Source organism: Panthera uncia (assembly GCF_023721935.1).
Source record: "Panthera uncia isolate 11264 chromosome B2 unlocalized genomic scaffold, Puncia_PCG_1.0 HiC_scaffold_24, whole genome shotgun sequence".
In the NCBI taxonomy this organism is placed as follows: domain Eukaryota; kingdom Metazoa; phylum Chordata; class Mammalia; order Carnivora; family Felidae; genus Panthera; species Panthera uncia.
Window position 1 is genome coordinate 80,846,273 of NW_026057580.1, and position 22,500 is coordinate 80,868,772.

The window sequence follows — 22,500 nt, forward strand, 5'->3', positions numbered from 1 at the left end:
TGTGCCTCCCTTTCTCTCTGCCCCTAACCCATTGGCATGCTGTCTCTGTCTCTCTCAAAAATAAATAAACATTATTTTTAAAAAAAAGTTTAAAGATTTTTAATGACAAGTAATTCCTTATAAATTTTCTGTAACATTTTTTATGATCTCTCTGTTAGGCAAAACTCTATGTAAATGGCTGAGATGTAGCTGGCTTCTCACTATATTTATATGAAATATTCTATATATCTACATCACTATGTATATATTACACAGACTAAACACACACGCACACACATTTCTTGGTTTTAATTACCATATCTTTAAAATACAAGAGAAAGGGCAACTTAATCATCTTCAAACCTTTCTTTCTCTTCTCTTTTTAGCATACTTGAAGAATTAAGAAATTCCAACCTAGTCATAAGGGAATTACATAGATAGCATGGCCATTTCAGTATTCTCTGAAACTTCTTGCTCTAGGAAAAGGAAATGTTAAATCTCAGGAAGCTTTGCCAATAAACTAGTTTTTATGATATGTTTGGAAAAGGTCAGAATTACTGTCAGAACTTTGAAGAAGAATATAGCTCTAGAACCTGATAGTTACTCCTGCTGTGATTGTCAAGCACACAGCAAATGAATGGAAACTCCTGGTTAATTTTTTATGGAACCGAGAAAAAAAAATCAGTAACTTAAAAAACAAAAGTTCAAAACATTTTCATAAAGGAAGTAAACATGGTGACTGTGGAAACTCTTCTGGCTTCTGTTTCCTCCAAGGTGTGAGGTAAGAGTCAATATTTATCTTTCCCAAACAATATGAATTAAGATCTATGGAATCATTTCAGTGCTATAGATTATGGTGTAACGCAGTGGTTTATGTTGTTTTATATACAAAATTATAAGAAATTAGTTGGCTCCCAGAATTATGAAGTGCAACTCTTTTTAGACACTGGGTCAGTTAATCCAAAACCTTCCTAAAGGGGTCAAGTACAAAAAGTGCTACATGCATACCCAACACATTTTAACTCAAACGACAAAAGACTCTTCTGTTGATGTAGGACTAAGGACTCTTCTTTGTGTGTGGAATCACTGACTGGAGTTTGACATGTGTTTTTTGCATAAAAAAATCCATAATTTATTAATTCTGAATTTTTGTTCATTGGTTTCTTTACAGTGGAATAAGAACTTAAAGACTTGTAAAATAATTTGGAAAAAGATTCCATTTGTATTTATGTAATTGTTTCCAACTATCCTTTAGAAACTCACCTGTATGCTTTTATGTGGCATTTATAATATGTTACACTTAGATTTTTTTAAAGCTATATTTTTGGACTCGTAAGTTAATCGAATATGTAATAATTAAATCGTATAGTGATGCATGTTATGAATACAACTCATATAACCAGGTTTGAGTTAGTGTTTACAGCCAGCTCTATATAAGCTTATAACTTGAGTGGTGGAACATCGTAGTTTGGTGCTTTGGACAGCTCATTAGTAAATTGGACCCCTTAAATATAGTTAGCATCTTTAAATACCTCTCCAGAGAGAAGCATCATTTCAGAGATAATTGTCTAATTTATCCTCCATTGCCAATGAAACCGCATGTCACTGGGAGATAGGAGCCTAAAAGCACTGCAATGATGTGGGACCATGCTCAGGGCTACAAAAGGTGGGAAAAGCTCCATTATTTAAAATAAAAATTTAGGCAATGTTTTGTGTGGGTTCATTAACTTAATAATGAACCCACTGAAAAGGAATGGAATGATGACTTCATGAAACTAAAAAGAAAAAAAAAATTCTTGAATCTATAACAACTAACGTGCATACACATATATTCAATTTATGCATTATTATATATGCATATATATTTATAATATCATTTGAAAGATAACATGATTGTAGTTCAAAGTTTGGATACTACACAAGTCATCTTCACCAATTAACAGCTGTATGACCTTGGGAAATTAATCATTCTGCCTGGATTTTCTCATCTTAATTTTTTTTTTTTAACGTTTATTTATTTTTGAGACAGAGAGAGACACAGCATGAACAGGGGAGGGGCAGAGAGAGAGGGAGACACAGAATCGGAAGCAGGCTCCAGGCTCTGAGCCATCAGCCCAGAGCCCAACGCGGGGCTCGAACTCGCGGACCGCGAGATCGTGACCTGAGCTGAAGTCGGACGCTTAACCCACTGAGCCACCCAGGCGCCCCAATTTTCTCATCTTTAAAATGGAGATAATAGGGGGTGCCTGACTGGCTCAGTCTGTTAAGCACCTGACTTCATCTCAGGTCATGATCTCATGGTTCTTGCACTGACACTGTAGAGCCTGTTCGGGATTCTTTCCCTCCCTCTTGTTCTCTGCCCCTCCCCTACCTGCACTCTCTCTCAAAAATAAATAAATAAACTTAAAATAAAATAAAATGGAGGTAATAGTATTGTCTACCTTATTAAGTAAGCTCATATCTGTAAATGCTTGGAATAGTGCTATGAATACTAATAATAGTATATAAAGCATCCACATGCGGACGGGGAAACCGTGTGTATGATTTAGGAGTGCTTGTAATGCTTTGAATTTTAAAGTTTCAGGTATGAAATACATTTCATGACTTGACAGAATTTATCATTTTGAGCCTGTACTAGTTATCTATGCTACATTAATGGAGTCTATGGTAGAACTCCTAAAGCTGGTAGAGAATATCATCTCTTATTACATTCACCCATGGACAGCCACAGACATTCTGTCAACAGAAAAACAAATATTATGACTGCCTCTTTTCAGAATAACATCTCCATATCTGTGTTGAATCCAATAATATGGTTACTTTAAAGGGCACAGAAGACATGGTATTTACCATGCCAAAAATAGCATATGTCGTGACAAATTCTAAAATGCTCCTGTAGCCATCTGAAATGGTATTCTCTTGTATTCCTAGTTGCAATTTCTGATATAACTCACTGCTACAGTGACTGCCAGTACACGGTAGTGATCTTGATAACATTTCTGCTTTCATTTCAACTCTTGATTGGCCTTTAGCAGTCAGAGTAAGTGAGGCTGTCATTCCATCTCCCATCCTTATGAAATTGAATTTTATGAAACAGACGTAACCTAGAGTTTGAGAGGTTTGATTGACAGCTTCCATATGGCTGCCTTGCTGTAGTCAAAGAAATAGTGCCCTGAAACCTCTGCTGGTGCGTTCATTTGAAGAGAAGAGCAGATAGGAGGGAAAGGAGACAGGGAGACACCAGAGTGCAGGACATTATGATGTCCACCTCTGTTCCCTGAGATGGTACGTGTGCTTCCACCTCCAGTCCTGTTAAATATACAGCATCTACTTAACAGGGGATGCGGATGATAGTAGCAACATTATTAATTCACTGTCTCAAATGGAGGAGGGGAGGAGTATTGGAGTGGCATTGTACATTGTTTTGAATTCACAAAATATAAATCTATACAAAAATAATAAGTATTTATTAAGACCCAAACTGAAAACTGCCTACACATTGCTTCTCTGATAATGATATATGAGACGTGTTTTGGACTCTTTATCAGCTTTACAGAAAAAATATATATATATATAATATGCATTTTTACCTAGTTGACAAATTTGAAACTCTCCAGATGGCAACTTTAATATGTTTAATATGATTGTGCTGTTAAAAAATAGCAATAGAATTTTCTCTAGAGAAAGTCATTTGCTATGAGAAAGAAATACCATATGATACATGAAAATAAGAACATTTCAAGCTATTTTTGTTATTTTGGCTTTTACTGAGCTCTCGATGAATTAAAAAAAAAAAATCTGTGCTGAACAGATGATGCTGATGATGAACTTAGCAACTTATTCTCCCCAATTCCTAAAGTCTCTTATTAAAATATAGTCAACCCTTCTCTCATCTGTTTTTCTACATATTGTTAATATTAGCCACATGGTGGGGTTTTTTTCTGTACACCTGCTACATGAGCAGTAGGAGATCCGGAAATGGGTCAGAAGCAGATAGACAGATCCATAGCAGGGGTGTCATTTGAACAGCTACACCTGGGTCTTCTGGAAGTTTTGAGAATTTCTGCCCTAAGAACCATTTCAGATATTAGGTGTCTTATAGTATAAGACTAATTCTGCCAGCCAGTGTGAAAATTGATTCGTCTCATCACTGATTCCCTACCCCACACCTCAGTGGTGCCTTGGACAGTGCTTTGCATGGTCCAGTACTTATAATATGTCATCAGTGCTTGTAGCATACATGATTCAAAAGTTCATGGCCATGGTCTTCTGCACTTTAAGCAGTTTCTCCCTATGTTATGAATATTTATCCCATTGGTTTATTAGCTTGAGCTTGAATCAGTTAAGACTTTGTTGTGGAGGTAACTGGAAATTTCAAGGTCAAATGGATGCATTAACATTCTCATTCATACCTGTCATGGGCTTTGTGTGAGCCATGAAAACTACCTAGAACAGCCATCATTTGGTTGATTCAGTTCTTCTGAGAAGTTAGATTTCCGTTGAGTAAAATTATAGACTCTGTGAAAAAAATCAAAACAAAGACCCATCTATCAAGAGGACCTGAGCTGTGATCTTTTTAGGTAATTTCATATGAATACAGGGAGACCGTAAACTTAATAAATGAGAATTTGTCTATCTAGGTATGAAATCATTTTGTGACACAAGTCTACATAAATGTCGTTTTATTGTAACTTTGTGGGATTACTAGCCTACTGACTGCATCAGTAGTATAAACTTTCAGCTTATTTTATTTTCAAAAAGGTTCTGTCCTAACCGTATACTTGTCTTTAGAGTGAATTGCACAATTTGTAGAAATAGAGTAGTAGTAGTAATAATGATTATTTTATGGGGTTATCATAATTGTGTGAGTTTGCAAGCCATAGAGCTATATGTAAAAGTTATTTAAAAAATTTTTAAAGACATTTATTGCTGTATCTTTTTATCTTTTACCTTGTCCAAAGAACCTCTTATGTTTACTTATCAAATTAGGAAAGTATTTGGTAATAAAGTAGAAATGATTCCCTAAAATTTTTGAAAGCAACAGCATCAGATTCTATTATAAGTTTCTAGTATTCTAGTATGTTGTAAATAGTTTGTGGTTGAGAATATGGACATTGAAGTTACAATGATTAGCCCTATAATCATGGTCATGGTATCAATTTCCTCATCTGTACAATAAAGGTAATGATAGATAATCATTAGAATGCATGATTTAAAAGTAATCATTAACTAAAATAGCATATCAAAGTCCTTATCATAATGCCTTGGATATAATAAGTACTCAAGTTTTAAAAATTATTATAACAGAATCCATACTCACTATTCCAAGGGCAAAGATTTGTGTTATGATAAGGAGATATTAAGTTAAGTAATGTTAGGGGCGCCTGGGTGGCTCAGTCAGTTAAGCGGCCGACTTCGGCTCAGGTCATGATCTCGCAGTCCGTGAGTTCGAGCCCCGCGTCGGGCTCTGTGCTGACAGCTCAGAGCCTGGAGCCTGTTTCAGATTCTGTGTCTCCCTCTCTCTCTGACCCTCCCCTGTTCATGCTCTGTCTCTCTCTGTCTCAAAAATAAATAAACGTTAAAAAAAAAAATTTAAAAACAAAAAAAGTTAAATAATGTTAAATCCCTACCACTAAACATCCAATAATAGTGATTTCACACACACATAATATGGCATATCAACATAAAGATCAGGCAGTTATATGACTTGGTAAGTTCAATTCAACAACAGTCAAGCAATATTTTTGTGCTCTAGTGTCAAATTATTGTGCTTCTTCTTTACAATGATATATTTTTAAAAATCTAGCATGTTATGCTAGTCATCAATTTGTCTTTTGATAGAATGAGTGTTAACTCATGAAATGGTTATAAATGGCTATGCAGAATGAACAGCTGTGAGAAATAATAAATGGTTCTGATATCACAACAACTAGAATATTAGCTGTCATATGCAGAGTTATATATAAATGGCATTATTACACAAAAGGATGAGAAAAATTTTTAAATATACTATTTTATTCTGAGGTGGGTCAGTTAAATAACTCTATAAATTTAACCTCAAAAATACATGACTGACTGTATTTCAATAAAAATCGTAAGAAATACCATGGACTGTTTCAGTAATGCACCTTATAAGAAAAAGCACTTCCGTAATAAGCAGGAATACTTGTTTTTATTGAGTTTCTTTGAGTTCATGCCAAGTCTTTCCCATTACTTTCCTGAAAATCTTTACTGTGATTAACTATATGGAAACAGAGTTTTTTTAAATAAGGTGGGGAGAGATAAAGAAAAACATGAAAGAAATTGTGATATTTGAAGCCTATTCTTTTACATCGTACTAAAATCGATGAGATACATGGAATGTTGAATGAGGCAGGGAAACATTCATTAAGGAAGACCCCCCCCCCCCGCTCAGGATATTATTATTTGCAGTTGTGACTGGTAAAATATGAAACAGTTAATCATCTCTAACTAAAATATCCTGGCAAGTCTATCAATCTAGAATATTTTTACTAAAATACTAGTGTCTAAACTTCTTATGTGTTGTTCAGATATGAATTAATTAGCAAACATGTTAGGTGGTAATTTAAGCATTGTAATAATTATATGTATTATTATTTTGATCTTCATGCCAATCTTAAAAGTTCTGTATGACAAAAAAAAAGCTCTGTACTACAATATTCCCATTTTATAAATGAAGACACTGAGATTCATAGAGGTCAGTTGACCTGTGGTCATATAGTGAGTTAGATTTTAAACAAGATTTTTTCTGATTCAAAACTTGGGTCCTGAACCATTATGATATGTTAACTTCTGTTAAAAAATTTTTTTAACGTTTATTTATTTTTGAGAGACAGAGAGAGATAGAGCATTAGCAGGGGAGGGGCACAGAGTGAGGAAGACACAGAATCTAAAGCAGGCTCCAGGCTCTGAGCTGATAGCACAGAGCCTGACACGGGGCCCGAACCCATGAACTGTGAGATCATGACCTGAGCCGAAGTCAGACACCCAACCGACTGAGCTACCCAGGCACCCCATGTTAACTTCTTTCTTTTTTTTAAGTTTATTTATTTATTTTGAGAGAGAGAGCTCACAAGTGGGGTAGGGCAGAGAGAGGGAGAAAGAATTCCAAGCAGGCTCCATGCCATCAGCGCAGAACCCGATGTGGGGCTCAAACCCACAGACCGTGAGGTCATGACCTGAGCTGAGATCAAGAGTCAGATGCTTAACTGACTGAGCCGCCCAGGCGCCCTTCCCCATGTTAACTTCTATTATAATTTAAGCCACTGGGGACAGATCTCCTTTTGGTGATGTTTTCATTATTTGTCTTTAAGGCTTATTCCTTTGTTTTGTATTTAAAGAAAAACAATTATGTGGGAGGAGACAGAAAATCCTTGGTTTAACTAAAATAGGGTAAGTTGTTATTTGTGACCCAACATCTTATCAAACACTTTACAATTTTATTTAGTAAACAAACACCTCCCCCCCCCAACACACACACAGACACACTTGAAAACTGCAGTTACTCAAGAGTTGTTAAAATTTTTCAAGTAAAACTCTGTGCATGGCTGTGTCCATATCTTACATGTATAATTATTGTAGACTCTACTTCAAGTTTATTCTCTTAATTTCATATTTGAATCGGGACTCTTGGTGAGATAAAAGATATTTGTCTCTATCATATCTCCTGCCGCTAATGTTTAAAAGCTGGCATATATGTTCTCACTTGTCCACTATGAACAACACAGAGAATCTTAAGCAGGGAACATCATCAATCATATCCATACAGAATTTTGCTTTGTAATACTGTGGTATTTTAGACAATGTCAAAAAGACCTCAGCATCTCAACAGTGTTGTAAAGACCCAGAAAACCTCTAAAGTCTTTACATATTTCCTGGGGTTTGGCTTAAAAAGAAGAGAAACCAACATGGGGCATGCTTTTTTATTCTGGAGCAGGCAGTCCAGATTGTGCTCGAGATTACAATTCACCATAGGAGACTGCAGGGGAGGGTAAGTAACCAGAATATGGATGAGATGTAGTGTGGCGACAAACAACTAAATACATACAGACATAAGAACTGGCAGCTTTACCAAAATGGGCAGACAAGCAAGAAATAGAAAATGCACTGGGGAGTCAGGCAAGAGAATCATGAATCCGAGGCAAGATCTCAGAGTAGTGATATAGAAGTAGAGTCCTATATGGGTCAAGGAGACAGTACCAGAACTGTTTTCTTACCTCCTTCAGTGTTGTTTTAAGTTCTCTATTGGGCAAGAAACAAAAGAGTAGTTACAACTGGGAAGACACAATTGACCATACTTGACTGGAATGTAGGAGAAAGTCACAGCTATTTCTATTGACAAAATTCTGACAAACAGATGGCCATACGAGGTTGTGTCTGTCTGGAAGTTTATATAAACTTTCATAGTCCCCACAGATAAAATAAGAACTTTGGACCCATTGTGGGGACTGTTGTGCCCATTTCAGTTTTCATCATGATTTCCCCTCGTATTTCCTGCTTTCTATGCTCTAATAAAGCTAATTTTGTCAGTTATCTTCTCCCGAAACCAGTGAAAAGGCAAATCCTTTCTTTATTGATTCATGAAATTCTACAATCTCATGATGAGCTTTGTCATTTCCCTGAAGTTCACATGGATAACGGGGAGGGACTTTGCATAGAGTGCTCCACTTGCCTAGCATCTCAGTCTGGGTCTGTCTTATCTCTCCTCAGATACCTGAGAGTGGAGACAGTCTAAAAGCAGGACTCCTAAAGGAGAGTAAAGACAGTGAAATGGTGAGGGTGCAGGGAGGAGAACGGGCATGTCCATAGATAATTTCAATTTCAATTTCAATATATAATTTAGACACTAGAAACAATTTGGTTGTCACTAGCGTTTAATAACACACTCAAATTTCTTTTTAAATCTAGGAACCTGTGTTCTACTATAAGAAAATAAAAAACTATATTTTTCTTCTCAAATTCTGTGTATTAGTTTTATTTCATATTAATTGTAATAACTTACAGATGACATTTTAAGGGCATAAAGTTACAGAAATATTGGGGAGGAAAATTTATTAAGAAATCTTAGTTAGTTATTCACAAAATGCAGTGTCTCAAGGAACCCAATTTTGAGTCCCACCAGTTGAAAACAGCTAGCTATAAACATCCCATTATGGCTTTTAGAAGATATCTGAAAGTGTTCATGTACATGTAATTGCCTTGTTAATACAGCTAAATGGCAATAGCTACCTAGGAAATATGAATGATTCTCAATTTGCCATGCAAACATTTGAAGCAAACTTGCTGTAGACTGAATACTCCCATTAAGGGGTCAAATTAATTTAACAAATTATTTACTTAATTGGGTCCAGTCTTCTCAGATATAAATTGAGGAGTGTAGAGTGAGTCTCGTCCAGTTTGAAAAGTCAATACATTTATCCTAAAGAGATCTCACAGGTGCTTTTTATGAATATTTGTTGTCATTGTTAGTAAGATGAATTCTACTTAATATACTTATAAGAAAGTTTTTGAAAACTTTTTCAGTTTAAGCGTGTTCAACTAGATAAACAGTGACTACTAAGATTCATGTTTATTATAATGCAAAAGAGTAGAGAAGTTTTCATATTTTAACAGTATATACATTTATATCAAAGAGAATGAATAACACTTTTATAATATTTGGGATTTTGCGATCAGAATTTGACCCAGCATTTTCAGATCTAAGGATCTAGCCTATAGATGTACCAACACACATGTACAAGGTTGTTTAATGCACTCAGGTGTGGTATAGCCAAGACTTGGAAACCAAATGATTATCTGTTAAAATGGAACACTTAAGGGGCACCTGGGTGGCTCTGTCGGTTGAGTGTCCAACTTTGGCTCAGGTCATGATCTCACAGTTTGGGTGGTTCGAGGCCCACACAGGCTTGCTGCTGTCACCCAGCCAGTGCAGAGCCCTCTTCAGACCCTCTGTCCTCCTCTGTCTATCCCTTCTCCACTTGCACTGTCCCAAAAATAAATAAATATTTTTTAAATGGAGCACTTAATAATAAAGATATAATGTATGTGTAGGGTGCACTAATATGGAGAGACATCCACAAACATCACAAAGTGCAAGGGGAAAAACCATACCATTGCAATCCCATTTGTGTAAATAAAATTGTGTGGGAAAAATTCAAGACATATATATGACAGACAAATGCCTATGTGCTGGCGTCTACATACAATATTTTCCTGAAAAGCTGTGTACTTAATAGAGTTTCCTCAAGACACGGTTGCTTCTGGGGAAAGAGAATAGGACTGATGGTTTCTTCAAAATTTGTTAAGTGTTTAAATGAGTATTGTACCTTATATTTTAGGGCTGTTACAAACTCTATAACAGAGTTAGAGAAAGAGAGAAAAAATAAGTTATGGGTCAGCTTATCTATATAAAACTTACAAATAAAATTTTCTTTAATCCAAACTGAAACTCTGGTAAAAAAAAAAATATATTAAATTTCAAATAGGGATTTTCCCAGGAAGAAAAGGAAAATTTAACGTGGCAAAAACCATCAATATACACAATCGCATTCATGATATCAAAGAAAAGAATAAAGTGATTATCTCAATAGATGCAGAAATAATAATTGATAAAGATTAGCTTGTGTTTATGTTAACAAATAGAAACATCATCATAATAGTAATGTAAAGGCACAGAATTCTTTATGGAAAGCAACAAGTTATGCATTAATAACAGGCTACTATGTAGAAACAAAACACAAAGAACAAAATTTACATACAGCAAAACTAACAAGCATGAGAGGGACTTATTCCATAACACTTTTTATATGAAAACGACACACAGAAACAACAGCGGTAGAGACAGTTCCGAATTTAGGATTGTTTGGCTTACGATTCTTTGACTTTACAATGGTGTGAAAGCAATACATCTGCAGTAGAAACTATACTTCAGATTGTGAATTTGGATCTTTTCCCGGACTAGTGATATAGAGTACGATTGTCTCTAGTGATGCTAGACAGAGGCAGGAAGCCACAGCTCCCAGGTAGCTACAGATCACAAGAGTAAACAACCAGTACACTTATAACCATTCTGTACCCATACAACCATTCTGTTTTTCACTTTCAGGACGATATCAATAAATCACATGACATATTCAACACCTTATTATAAAATAGGCCTTGCGTTGGATGATGTTGTCCTATGGTTTTCTAATGTTAGTGTTCTGAGCACATTCAAGATAGGATAAGATAAGAGGTGCCTGGGTGGCTCAGTTGGTTAAGCGTCTGGCTTTGGCTCAGGTCATGATCTCACAGTCCATGAGTTCGAGCCCTGCGTCAGGCTCTGTGCTGACAGCTCAGAGCCTGGAGCCTGCTTCAGATTCTGTGTCTCCCTCTCTCTCCGCCCCTCCCCTGCTCATGCTCTGTCTCTCTCTGTCTCAAAAAGAAATAAAAACATTTAAAAAATTTTAAAAAAGATAAACTCAGACAGGATGTTTGGTAGGTGAAGTATATTAAATGCATTTTGACTTATGATATTTTTGACCTGTGATGGGTTTATCAGGAAGTAATGCCATTATAAGTTGAGGAATATTTGTTTATGTTTTTCAAGGCCGTATACCTATATTTGTATGCCAGGTAATAGAAAGCACATAAAGCAAATATAACGGGAGGAAGCAAAATAACTCTGAGAACATGGGTTGAAGGAGGCAAAAAAAAAACCAAAACAACAAAAAACAAAAACAAAAAAACAAATTTGCCTTGACTAATGATGATATGAACTGACAGCTATGATCAAAGAAGTTCTCTGTATTATTCCAAAATAAGTAAGGTAAAAAGCAGCACATATCCTGTGACCAACATAGGTCTACAACATAAACTGTGAAAGCTTTTGTTTCTGAACTGGGTGTGTCACAAATCTACAACATTGGGAACATGGCCCACTGGCCATGCACAGAGCCTACTTTTTTTGTTTGTTTACTTGTTTGTTTAGTATTTACCATTCTAAGATATCAGGAGAATCACTTAGCCACCATACATCTGAGAGTTCTTAATCTGAAAAGCAAGACAATATTTACCTCTCAGACACATTGAGATAATACATGACTGGGGATTAGCAAGGATGCCCATCGCGTAAGAAATGTTATAACTAGCATCTATTCTCTTCCCTACAACCCCATAACCCTTTCAGTGATTCCACAGTTAATATAATTCCTTTTTGAAGGAATTCTTAGAAAAGACTAACTACTTCTATAAATTGTTATTCCCTTTATATTCTCTGAATTTTTCAGAAAATCTTCCCTTCTTTAGTCCCAGCTCTAAATAACAGGACCTATGATAAAGCTACTTATGATGGCTAATAGGGTCAATCAGAAACAGGGTAAAAGCGGGAATATTATAATTGAGGAATTGCACATTAACTTATTCAGTCTGCAAAACCTTGTAAGTAATGTTTGATGAAACTATTAGTTCTGTCATTAAAAAAAAAAGACTAATAAATGTTGACATAAATTCATTTTAGCCATGCAGAATTAGCAACTATATTATCATCTATATATTTTTTATAATTAACGATGGTACTGCTATTTTCTTCCATAATTGGTGCATTCATCGAGAGATTTCCCACTGTTTGACTAATGCGTTTCATCCTCTATACTTTTTCCCTGCTGTGTCCCCACAGTTATGATGCTTAAAATTTATAGAGTTTAGATTCCTCTTGCTGCTGTTTACATTCCTACTTACCGTTTATTCATAGGATGAGTTTAGAGAGTTCTAAGTTGGAGAGAGCTTTTATACAAATGATTAGCAGTTGCTCCAAGAACCGCCACTTATTTTTTTGGTACCATTAATAGATTCAAAAACAAGGGATACATTATACTGCCTAACATTACAAATGGGTCTCCTTTATGTGAAGTGTTGACTGCATGATAACAGTTGAAGGAATGTTTCATTAGAAGGCAGTTCAAGGTTTATGAACCTGCAGTTATGTGCAATATTATTTACGTTCCACTTTTGCAACTCTGGTGGATATTGTGGATTTAGAATATGCAAGGTAGAACAGACCTAGATTCTCTCTTTTTTTAATCATTGCCAAGATAAGTGAAAATGAAGATTTGACAAGGCTGGATTACTGTTACAGCCCTTGGTTGCCTTAGGAAACAGAAGTGTTATGCAAACAGTTGTCATGAATTTATTTTCTTTTTCAATGCCTGATGGGAATATGTGTTGTTCAGCTAAAGAAGTACAGTGGAAATATTGATCATTCAAGAAATCTTCAAACTGAGCTACAGGTATTTAATTTAAAAGCACACTGGCTGTTTTGAGAGTCAGTATGTCCTTCTGACAAGAAATATCATCAAAGCATAGTAATGTCAGTAATGTAGAGGTTTTAAAATATCCTTTTTCTTTAAAGCCTAGATTGAAAAACAACCAAAGACACTGTTGAATCTTTGTGTGGAATACCAGGTCTTTTCACAATGTTTTACTCGCAACCGTTTATTATCATTCCACCTGAGGGCAGGCAGGAAGAATAAAAGTGAATTTATTTGATCTTATGAGAAACTTGATAGCTATCAGGTTTTACTTGTCAATATAAAATGGTACTTCTGGACTATCACAGCTTTTGTTTCATTGTTTAGTTGTTTGTTTGGTTGATTAGGTTGGTTGGTTTGTTTTGTTTTTCTTCTCTCAATCCTTAGATTTGTACCTGTGTCTTAATTGTAAAGTTGTAAACATAGATAAATGTAGGATAATTTTAAATGACCTACGTTCCTTGCTTTTATAACAGTGACACTTTGTTTTTATTTTTGCTTCTCAGTGTTTTAATGTCCTTTTTGCACCCTTTTGTCTGGTTATATACGTAACTGAGTATAACAAAAAAAGTCATTTTTGACTTATAATCCAGTATTATTTGGGTTAGAAGTCAAAGTCCTGAATTTTACAAATGAAGGATCAGTACCCCCAGAGAAGTGAAAGACTTACCTAGTCCTTTCTAGACTTAGCTAGTCACACAACCACAGTTAGAGGCAAATCTAAGTCCATAATCCAAGTTGGTTGACTTGCTGATGAGTTATTTTTCCTCCACATAACTCCCATTTGTTTTATTTTTCAATTTATATAATGACATTTGAGCAGATCCTAACAACATACCCTTTGTGTGGACTTTGCAAACTTGCTGGTTGATGAATTCAAGTGTTAGTGCATATGACAATATAATTTATCCTGTGACTGCACAGATGATATCCTGTGAATATGGCTTGATGCCTCCACAAAATCATTCTGAAAAGGATTGTAGCTGCCTATGGATCTACAGCCTCCATAGTGTTTCTTTGAAATATACCTGAAAATGTCAGTCTTACTATTAAAGATAAATGCCAGATATGGTAACACAGTTATAATTGCTAATTATAATGCAATATGATCCTTTTGCCGTCTCTTCTCTCTCACCACTGTGCTTACCTCTGTACCCTGTTTTACTATTCTAGGTTTGTGTGCTGGAGAGGCAAATATTTGACTTCCTTGGATATCAGTGGGCACCTATCCTGGCAAATTTTGTACATATTATTATCGTCATTCTTGGTTTATTTGGGACTATTCAATATAGACCTCGTTACATAACAGGAGTAAGTACCCTTCCTGCTTCTTTAAAAACATTGAAATACAGATGCAAACTACAAATGTCTTGAAAATTTATATGTATGTCCTCTCTTTGAAGTACTGTTAGTTTGTTTTCCTAGTTTCAGATAACATCTACAGTAATTGGAAATGTCAAGTTTAAAACACTTGACAGTGAATGTAATCAGATTGCATTTTCATAAATTAAACTTTCAGCAAGTATTCTATTGTAATTAAAAACAAACTATGCACTTATATTTCCAAATTATAAGATGGCGTCCTTTGATTTAACACATTTGGATGGGAGTTTTTCCCATTTTAAATAATCATATTTTACAAATTGAATAAAAGTAGTTTTAAGTCAATGCAAATGAACATATAGTTTTGATGTGAAACTATTAACATATATTAGGGTTAATATTTGATACCTTTGAAAGCCAGAAGAGTCTGGATCATAGTCTCTATATTCTCCATAATTCTCTTTTTGGTTCAGAGGGAGTGTTTTGCATCTCCACTCAAGTTAAACTTACTTAACATAAAAGTGAAATCCAACTGTGTTGCTGTTGCTATGGGAACCATAACTTAGAATTTTTTACCTTTGTGTGTGCCTCAGATCTCAGCTATAGCTCTTCATTAATGTAGATTTTTTTTTAGTTTCATCATTTTTTCTCTTCTATTTTTGACAAAGGAAAAGTCTATAAGTATTTATGTAAAATTATAAAGCAATTTGGTGGTAAAGGAATATATATAAGATAGTGCAGCTAGAGCTCTGCCTTGTTCAACACAAACCAGCAAGCCTTCTCGGGTTTCACAAAGGCCTCCTTCACATAAAAGATGCCCTCTTATGACCTGTTGTCTCAGTCATCTGGAACCTAGATAAAGCTCACTGATACTGAAACAGACAATGTGGTGACAGCTGGACCAAGGGATCCACTGTCTGGCTAAGGATGAGTGAGAAACCCATAGCTTTCTCCTCTGGGTGCGTGCCCAGAAATGAGCACGTCCCCTCTAACGGTGTATAGCCACGTAAATCATGTACAATGTAGGATATGTTTTTTTGCAGGCTAAAGTTTTTCAATACACAAGATACGATAGCATGATTCATTTTCTTATATAAACTGTGATATGATCTAATATAGGGAAAAAAGTATAGCGATTGGGAATTGGTCTTCTGAAGTCATAATACTAGGATTGAAATCTTGCATCTACCATTTTTTTATACTTTAAACAGGCGTAAACTTGCCAATTTTTAGAGTTCCTACTTTTAAAATAAAAGTAATAATTATATTAATTCATGCTTTAATTAATGAATTATAAGCCATCATATTAATGATTCTTAATTTAACTGTTCTCTTTATTTGTGTAAATAATGTTCCTCTGATTATAATCTTTTTAAAATATAACTTATTGTCAAGTCGGCTAACATACAGTGTATATAGTGTGCTCTTAGATTGGGAGGTAGATTCAGTGATTCATTGCTTACATATAACACCCAGTGCTCATCCCACAAGTGCCCTCCTCAATGCCCATCACCCATTTTCCCCTCTCCCCCCGTCCCCCATCCACCCTCAGCGTGTTCACTGTATTTAAGAGTATCTTATGGTTTGCCTCCCTCCCTCTCTGTTTGCAACTATTTTTCCCCTTCCTTTCTCCCATGATCTTCTGTTAAGTTTCTCAAGTTCCACATATGAGTGAAAACATACGATGTCTGTCTTTCTCTGACTGACTTATTTCACTTAGCATAATACCCTCCAGTTCCATCCACATTGCTGCAAATGGCAGGATTTCATTCTTTCTCATTGCCAAGTAGTATTCCATTGTATATATAATCCACATGTTCTTTATCCATTCATCAATTGATGGACATTTAGGCTCTTTCCATAATTTGGCTATTGTTGAGAGTGGTGCTATAGACATTGGGGTATATGTGCCCGTACGAATCAGCATTACTGTATCCTTTGGAAAAATTCCTAGTAGTGCTATTGCTGGGTCATAGGGTAGTTCTACTTTTAATTTTTTGAGGAACCTCCACACTGTTTTTCAGAGCAGCTGCACCAGTTTGCATTCCCACCAACAGTGCAAGAGGGTTCCTGTTTCTCCACATCCTCGCCAACATCTGTTGTTGCCTGAGTTGTTAATTTCAGCCACTCTGAATGGTATGAGGTGGTACCTCAGTGTGGCTGTGATTTGTATTTCCCTGATGATGAGTGATGTTGAGCATCTTTTCATGTGTCTATTGGCCATCTGGATGTCTTCTTTTGAAAAGTGTCGATTCATGTCTTTTGCCCATTTCTTAACTGGATTATTGTTTTTTGGGTGTTGAGTTTGGCAAGTTCTTTATAGATTTTGGATACTAACCCTTTGTCCAATATGTCATTTGCAAATATCTTCTCCCATTCTGTCAGTTGCTTTTTAGTTTTGTTGGTTGTTTCCTTTGCAGTCCAAAAGCTTTTTATCTTGATGAGTTTCCAATAGTTCATTTTCTGCTTTTAATTCCCTTTCCTTGGGAAACATGTCAAGCAAGAAACTGCTGTGGCTGAGGTCAAAGAGGTTGTGTCCTATTTTTTCCTCTCAGGTTTTAATGGTTTCCTGTCTCATGTTTAGGTCTTTCATCCATCTTGAATTTGTTGTTCTGTATGGTGCAAGAAAGTGGTCTAGTTTCATTCTTCTGCATGTTGCTGTCTGGTTCTCCCAGCACCATTTGCTAAAGAGACTATCTTTTTGTATTCCATTGGATACTCTTTCTGGCTTTGTCAAAGATTAGTTGGCCATACATTTGTCGGTCCAGTTCTGGGTTCTCTATTCTATTCCATTGGTCTGTGTGTCTGTTTTTGTGCCAATACCATGCTGTCTTGATGATTATAGCTTTGTAGTAGAGGCTAAAGTCTGGGATTGTGATGCCTCCCACTTTGGTTTTCCTTTTCGACAATACTTTGGCTATTCAGGGTCTTTAGTGGTTCCATACAAATTTTAGGATTGTTTGTTCTAGCTTTGAGAAGAATGCTGGTGCAATTTGGATTGGGATTGCATTGAATGTGTAGATCGCTTTGGGTAATATTGACATTTTAACAATATTTATTCTTCCAACCCATGAGCATGGAATGTTTTTCCATTTCTTTGTGTGTTCGATTTCCTTCATACGTTTTCAATAGTTTTCAGCATGCAGAACTTTTACATCTGTGGTTAGGTTTACTCCTAGGTATTTTATGGCTCTTGGTACAACTGTAAATGAGATCAATTTATTGATTTCCCTTTATGTTGCTTCATTATTGGTGTATAGAAATGCAACCGATTTCTGGACATTGATTTTGTATCTTGTGACTTTGCTGAATTCATGTATCAGTTGATCATAATCTTATGAATATGTCATCTCCATCTCTGATAGAGCTCTTGGAATGAATATCTAGATGTGGATGAAAATTTTTGAATAGTTTCAAAACTCAGGCATTGGTTTGGAGGTGTAAGAGGAATTTGGCATTTAAAAAGTGGTCAATAAAGGTTAGTTATAATATGTTTCTCCTTACTGTTATTATTTTTTTAATTTTATTTAAATCCAAGTTAGTTAACATATAGTGTAATCATGATTTCAGGAATAGAATTTAGTGATTCATCACTTACATATAAACCCAATGCTCATCCCAACAAGTGTCTTCCTTAATACCCATCACCCATTTAGCCCATCCCCTCCCAACACTCCTCCAGCAGCCCTCAGTTTATTCTCTGTATTTAAGAGTCTCTTATGGTTTTCCTTCTTCTCTGTTTTTATCTTGTTTTTCTTTCCCTTCCCCTATGTTAATCTGTTTCGTTTCTTACATTTCTCATATGAGATAAATCATATAGTATTTGTCTTTTTCTGACTGACTTACTTTGCTTAGCATAATGCATTGTATTTCCATCCATGTTGTGGCAAATGGCAAGATTTTGTTCTTTTTGATCACCGAGCAATATTCCAGTGTGTGTGTGTGTGTGTGTGTGTGTGTGTATACACACACCACATCTTCTTTATCCTTTCATCAGAAGGACATTTGGGCTCTTTCCATAATTTGGCTAATATTTATAGTGCTGCTATAAACATTGGGGTGTGTCAGCCTCTTTGAATCAGCATTTTTGTATCCTTTCAATAAATACCTAGTAGTGCAATTGCTGGGTTGTAGGGTAGCTGTATTTTTTTAAGTGGTCAATAAAGGTTAGCTATATGTTTCTCCTTATTGCTGTTATTATTACTTGAAATGATACCAAACTTCATAGACTAGTGATAGGCTGGCAAGCAGTTTAAAATAGAGCAAAGTGTTCTAAGCTATTGGGTGAACTATTTATTCCCCATTTATTTCAGCCTGCTACAACCCTTAAAACAATTTTGTAGGATTCCTATGTATCAAAGTACAATCCCATCTTTTTAGGTAAAATACATACCAACAGATATTTTCAAGACAGATTGTTTGAGAGTAAAGATGCATGAGCTGAGAGTTAAGATGCCATGGGACACCTTTAAGATTGTTAGATATTTTATATAGCTAAGAGAGCCTCTGAAATCTTTCTGAGGTCCCAACAGTGTGTTTTAGAGCTATATCTTTGATTTGATCTTGATTAGAAAACAGCATTTTGAATTTCATCTAGAGACAGTATCTTACGTGGAAAACCTCTTGCCAGCTGGAGATACTATAAATGTGAAACTTATTTTCCAACTCCCCAAATCCTGAGTTGGAAATAATATCCTCTAAATTCTGCTTAAAACCTGAATTGTTCTTTCTTTACCTCATCTCTCTCTTACAATATAATATTATATGTGGCTAAAAGATGACAACACTGTCTGCTGTTTGCTTGGAAGTCCCCTTAGCCAGATCCACAAGTTGTTAGGTATATTTTCTGTCTTCCAGTGTTTCAGCAAATGATCAAGTTAATTGTTCTGATAGTAGTTTATTATGAATCCTTTTTTTCTCCAGTCCTCAAAAACAACTTTCTTACTGCCCTCCTTCCTGTCTTCAATGAGATCTCTTCACTGCCCTTCTGGCTTCCACCTACTACCATTTCTCAAAACTAATACTGTGTTTTAAGTTTATATTATAATATCATTTGAGTTTTGGTACCAGTCCGTTTTAGTTATTTATTTCTGCATATTTTCTGTATAGCAGATTTCTGTATAATCAAATTAATGGAATCTAATTTCCATGATGCCATATTAAAGGTCAAAAGTCGATTCAGGAAAATAGAGATTTCACCATCAAAATGGAATTAAGATTTTTAGTTTCCCTAAAGATAGCAAGAGGAATTAAAATTAAAAGAAACTTGAGGGGTGCCTGGGTGGCTGAGTTGGTTAAGCATCTGACTCTTGGTTTTGACTCAGGCCATGATCTCACTCTGTTGCCAAGGCAGAACTACTTGCTATTTTCTCTTTCCCCTTCCTCTCTACCCCTTCCCCCCTTGCTCACTCAGTCTCTCTCTCTCAAAAATAAATAAATATAAACTTAAAAAAAAGAGGGGCATCTGGGTGGCCAGTTAAGTGTCCGACTTCAGCTCAAGTCAGGATCTCATGGTTTATGAGTTCGAACCCCATGTTGGGGTCTGTGCTGATAGTGCAGAGCCTGCTTAAGATTCTCTCTCTCCCTGTCTCTCTGCCTCCTCCTCTAGTCACTCTCTCTCTCTCTCTCAAAATAAATGAATAAACTTAAAAAACAACTTGAATGGAATTATGGATATCAGAAATTCTGATCATTGAAGAATCTCTATTTAGCAGAAAAAATGTATAATTGGGGGCAAGCTGTAACTAACATTAATATATTGCTGCACTTGAGTAATTTCCAACAATCTCTGTGCACTGGAAACTTAGATACAAACAGTGAAATTTATTTTTCTCTCTCCTGGAAATATAGGTCTTTATTATTTCTTTGCCATATTATATGTTTGCATTATTAAACAATTAAGTATAAAAATAAAAACATTCACAATTTTACAATTGAAAACTATTATTAATATTTCTGCATATTCCCTTCATGTATGTGCAAATGAAACATGTCAGATTATGTTACATCTCAAATATGTCATCATTTCTTTAACATTCTATCAAACAGTTATAAAATTCATATGGATATTGTTCATTTAACCTTTCACATTCTTATTTATCATACTCTATAACAATATATACTATATATTGCGGTATGTTATATATTACATATTACATGATTTCCATTTTTATGATAGATAATTCCATATAATCATTTCTGTTAAAATGCTCTCATCTTTATTTGTGATTTCATTCATTAGGAGAAATATCTCAGTAGAGTTGAATCATTTTAATTTTAATCATTGTTTAAATCACCTTAAACAATTTTAAGATTCTTAGTATATAATTGAGTTACCTATCCAAAATTAGTTTACTGAATTATCCTCCCACAAATGTGCAGTGTAGTCTATTTTACTGCGCTCTTGCTAACCCTGAATATTATCTGTTCTCATATTTATCAGTCTTATAGAAGAGAAATGTCATTTTTGTTTTGAATTGCATTTCTTATCTTCACAGAGTTGGACTTTTTCATGTGTTCATTAGCCATTTTCCACTTTGATATCCTTTTTTAGGGGGGGTTGTCTTTGGCTTGGATTTATTTATCTTTACTCATTTTTTTGGAGTCAGTGTTTATCATAACAATTTTTATGTATTGATCACATAGTAAAGATATTTATCCTTTATCATAAATTGTTATTTGGGATGTTTATTATTTTTTTCTTATTGAAATAAACTCCATGTCCCTTTGTGATATTTTCTATTGCTTTAAAAATTATAAAATTTAAATTTCATTTTGAAAAGTTTAATGATAAGGCTTCATTATCCTTAGTTCTGATTTTGATAAAACAAAAAGGCAGACAGAGTCCCTGAAATAGAGTCTTAGGAAAATGTGTGCCTTTTCACATTTGTTATTTGTAGAGTTTCAAATTATTGATGGAACATTTTATTCTATTTAATTGGGAAAAAATGATAAAATAATAGCATGTGACATCCTCTGAAACACTGAGCACAGTAGCAATAAATCCAATTTAGAAAATATTGGCAATGAGTTTTGTTTCCTTTACTAATCTCTCACATAAGAGTAAAGAAGAAATATTTAGAACAGGTAACTGGAACAAGAACACAATAGTACCCTTTGAGGGTCTCTGGCATTTCAAGGAATGTAATATGTTGAAGGAAAATAAAATAGATGTTTTCAATACTAAGCAAAGGAAATCTGAAGCCATAGAAAGCCTGTGTTTTGTATAATTCTTGGCAACATCAAGTCTCCCCAAAAAGTCCCAGTTAACTCTGGGTGTAATTTACAAATGCATACATACAAATGGCTCCCGTGAAAGTATTTCCTCATGTCATAAGTGAAATTGTTCAGCACATCTTTATTTGAGCTAAAGATACAGGCAAGCAGGATGTGATTTGGGTTATTCAGTTTATTAGTTAATGACCAAAAAATGTTAATGAGTTGTAGTGCTATAAGTAGTATAAAGTAATCTGAAGACTCTGTAGGTTCCTAACTGCTAAAGGCATGGCAATTTTCTTGGTGATATTACCAGAGGACATGTTGCTGTAATGTTCAAAAATATTTCTTTCTTTTTCCTTCCTTTGTACCTTCCTCCCTACCTTTTTTCCTACCTTCATTCCGATCTTCCCACCTTTCTAGTTTTCTACCATCTTTCCATCCTTTCTCCTTTACTCCCTTCCTCCCCCCTTTCATTATTTCTACTTAATTATTTTGTAAGAAAATAGAATATCTTATTTAGCTTGAACCTACTGGCTTGATCAAGGAAACCCAGTCCTAAAACTAGAAATAAATTTAAAATAGCTAAAAATCTGTTACTGAAATGTCATAAAAACAGAGAAAAATATAGCATACTAAGATCACAGTAGTATTTATAAGAATCAGGTTGTTGTTA

The 22,500-nt window shown here is 35.1% G+C and overlaps 1 protein-coding gene across 3 annotated transcripts in view; it reads left to right on the forward strand.

The window, feature by feature from the left end:
* NKAIN2 (sodium/potassium transporting ATPase interacting 2) overlaps positions 1-22,500 on the forward strand; it is a 981,572-nt gene that overhangs the window by 443,477 nt on the left and 515,595 nt on the right. For all 3 annotated transcript variants that reach the window (XR_007462564.1, XM_049652959.1, XM_049652958.1), the window contains exon 2: positions 14,460-14,597. Coding sequence is in view for 2 of the 3 variants with exons in the window: in XM_049652959.1 (XP_049508916.1) it covers positions 14,460-14,597 (138 nt within the window). In the remaining variant the exon portion in view is untranslated. The remainder of the gene's footprint in view (positions 1-14,459; positions 14,598-22,500) is intronic.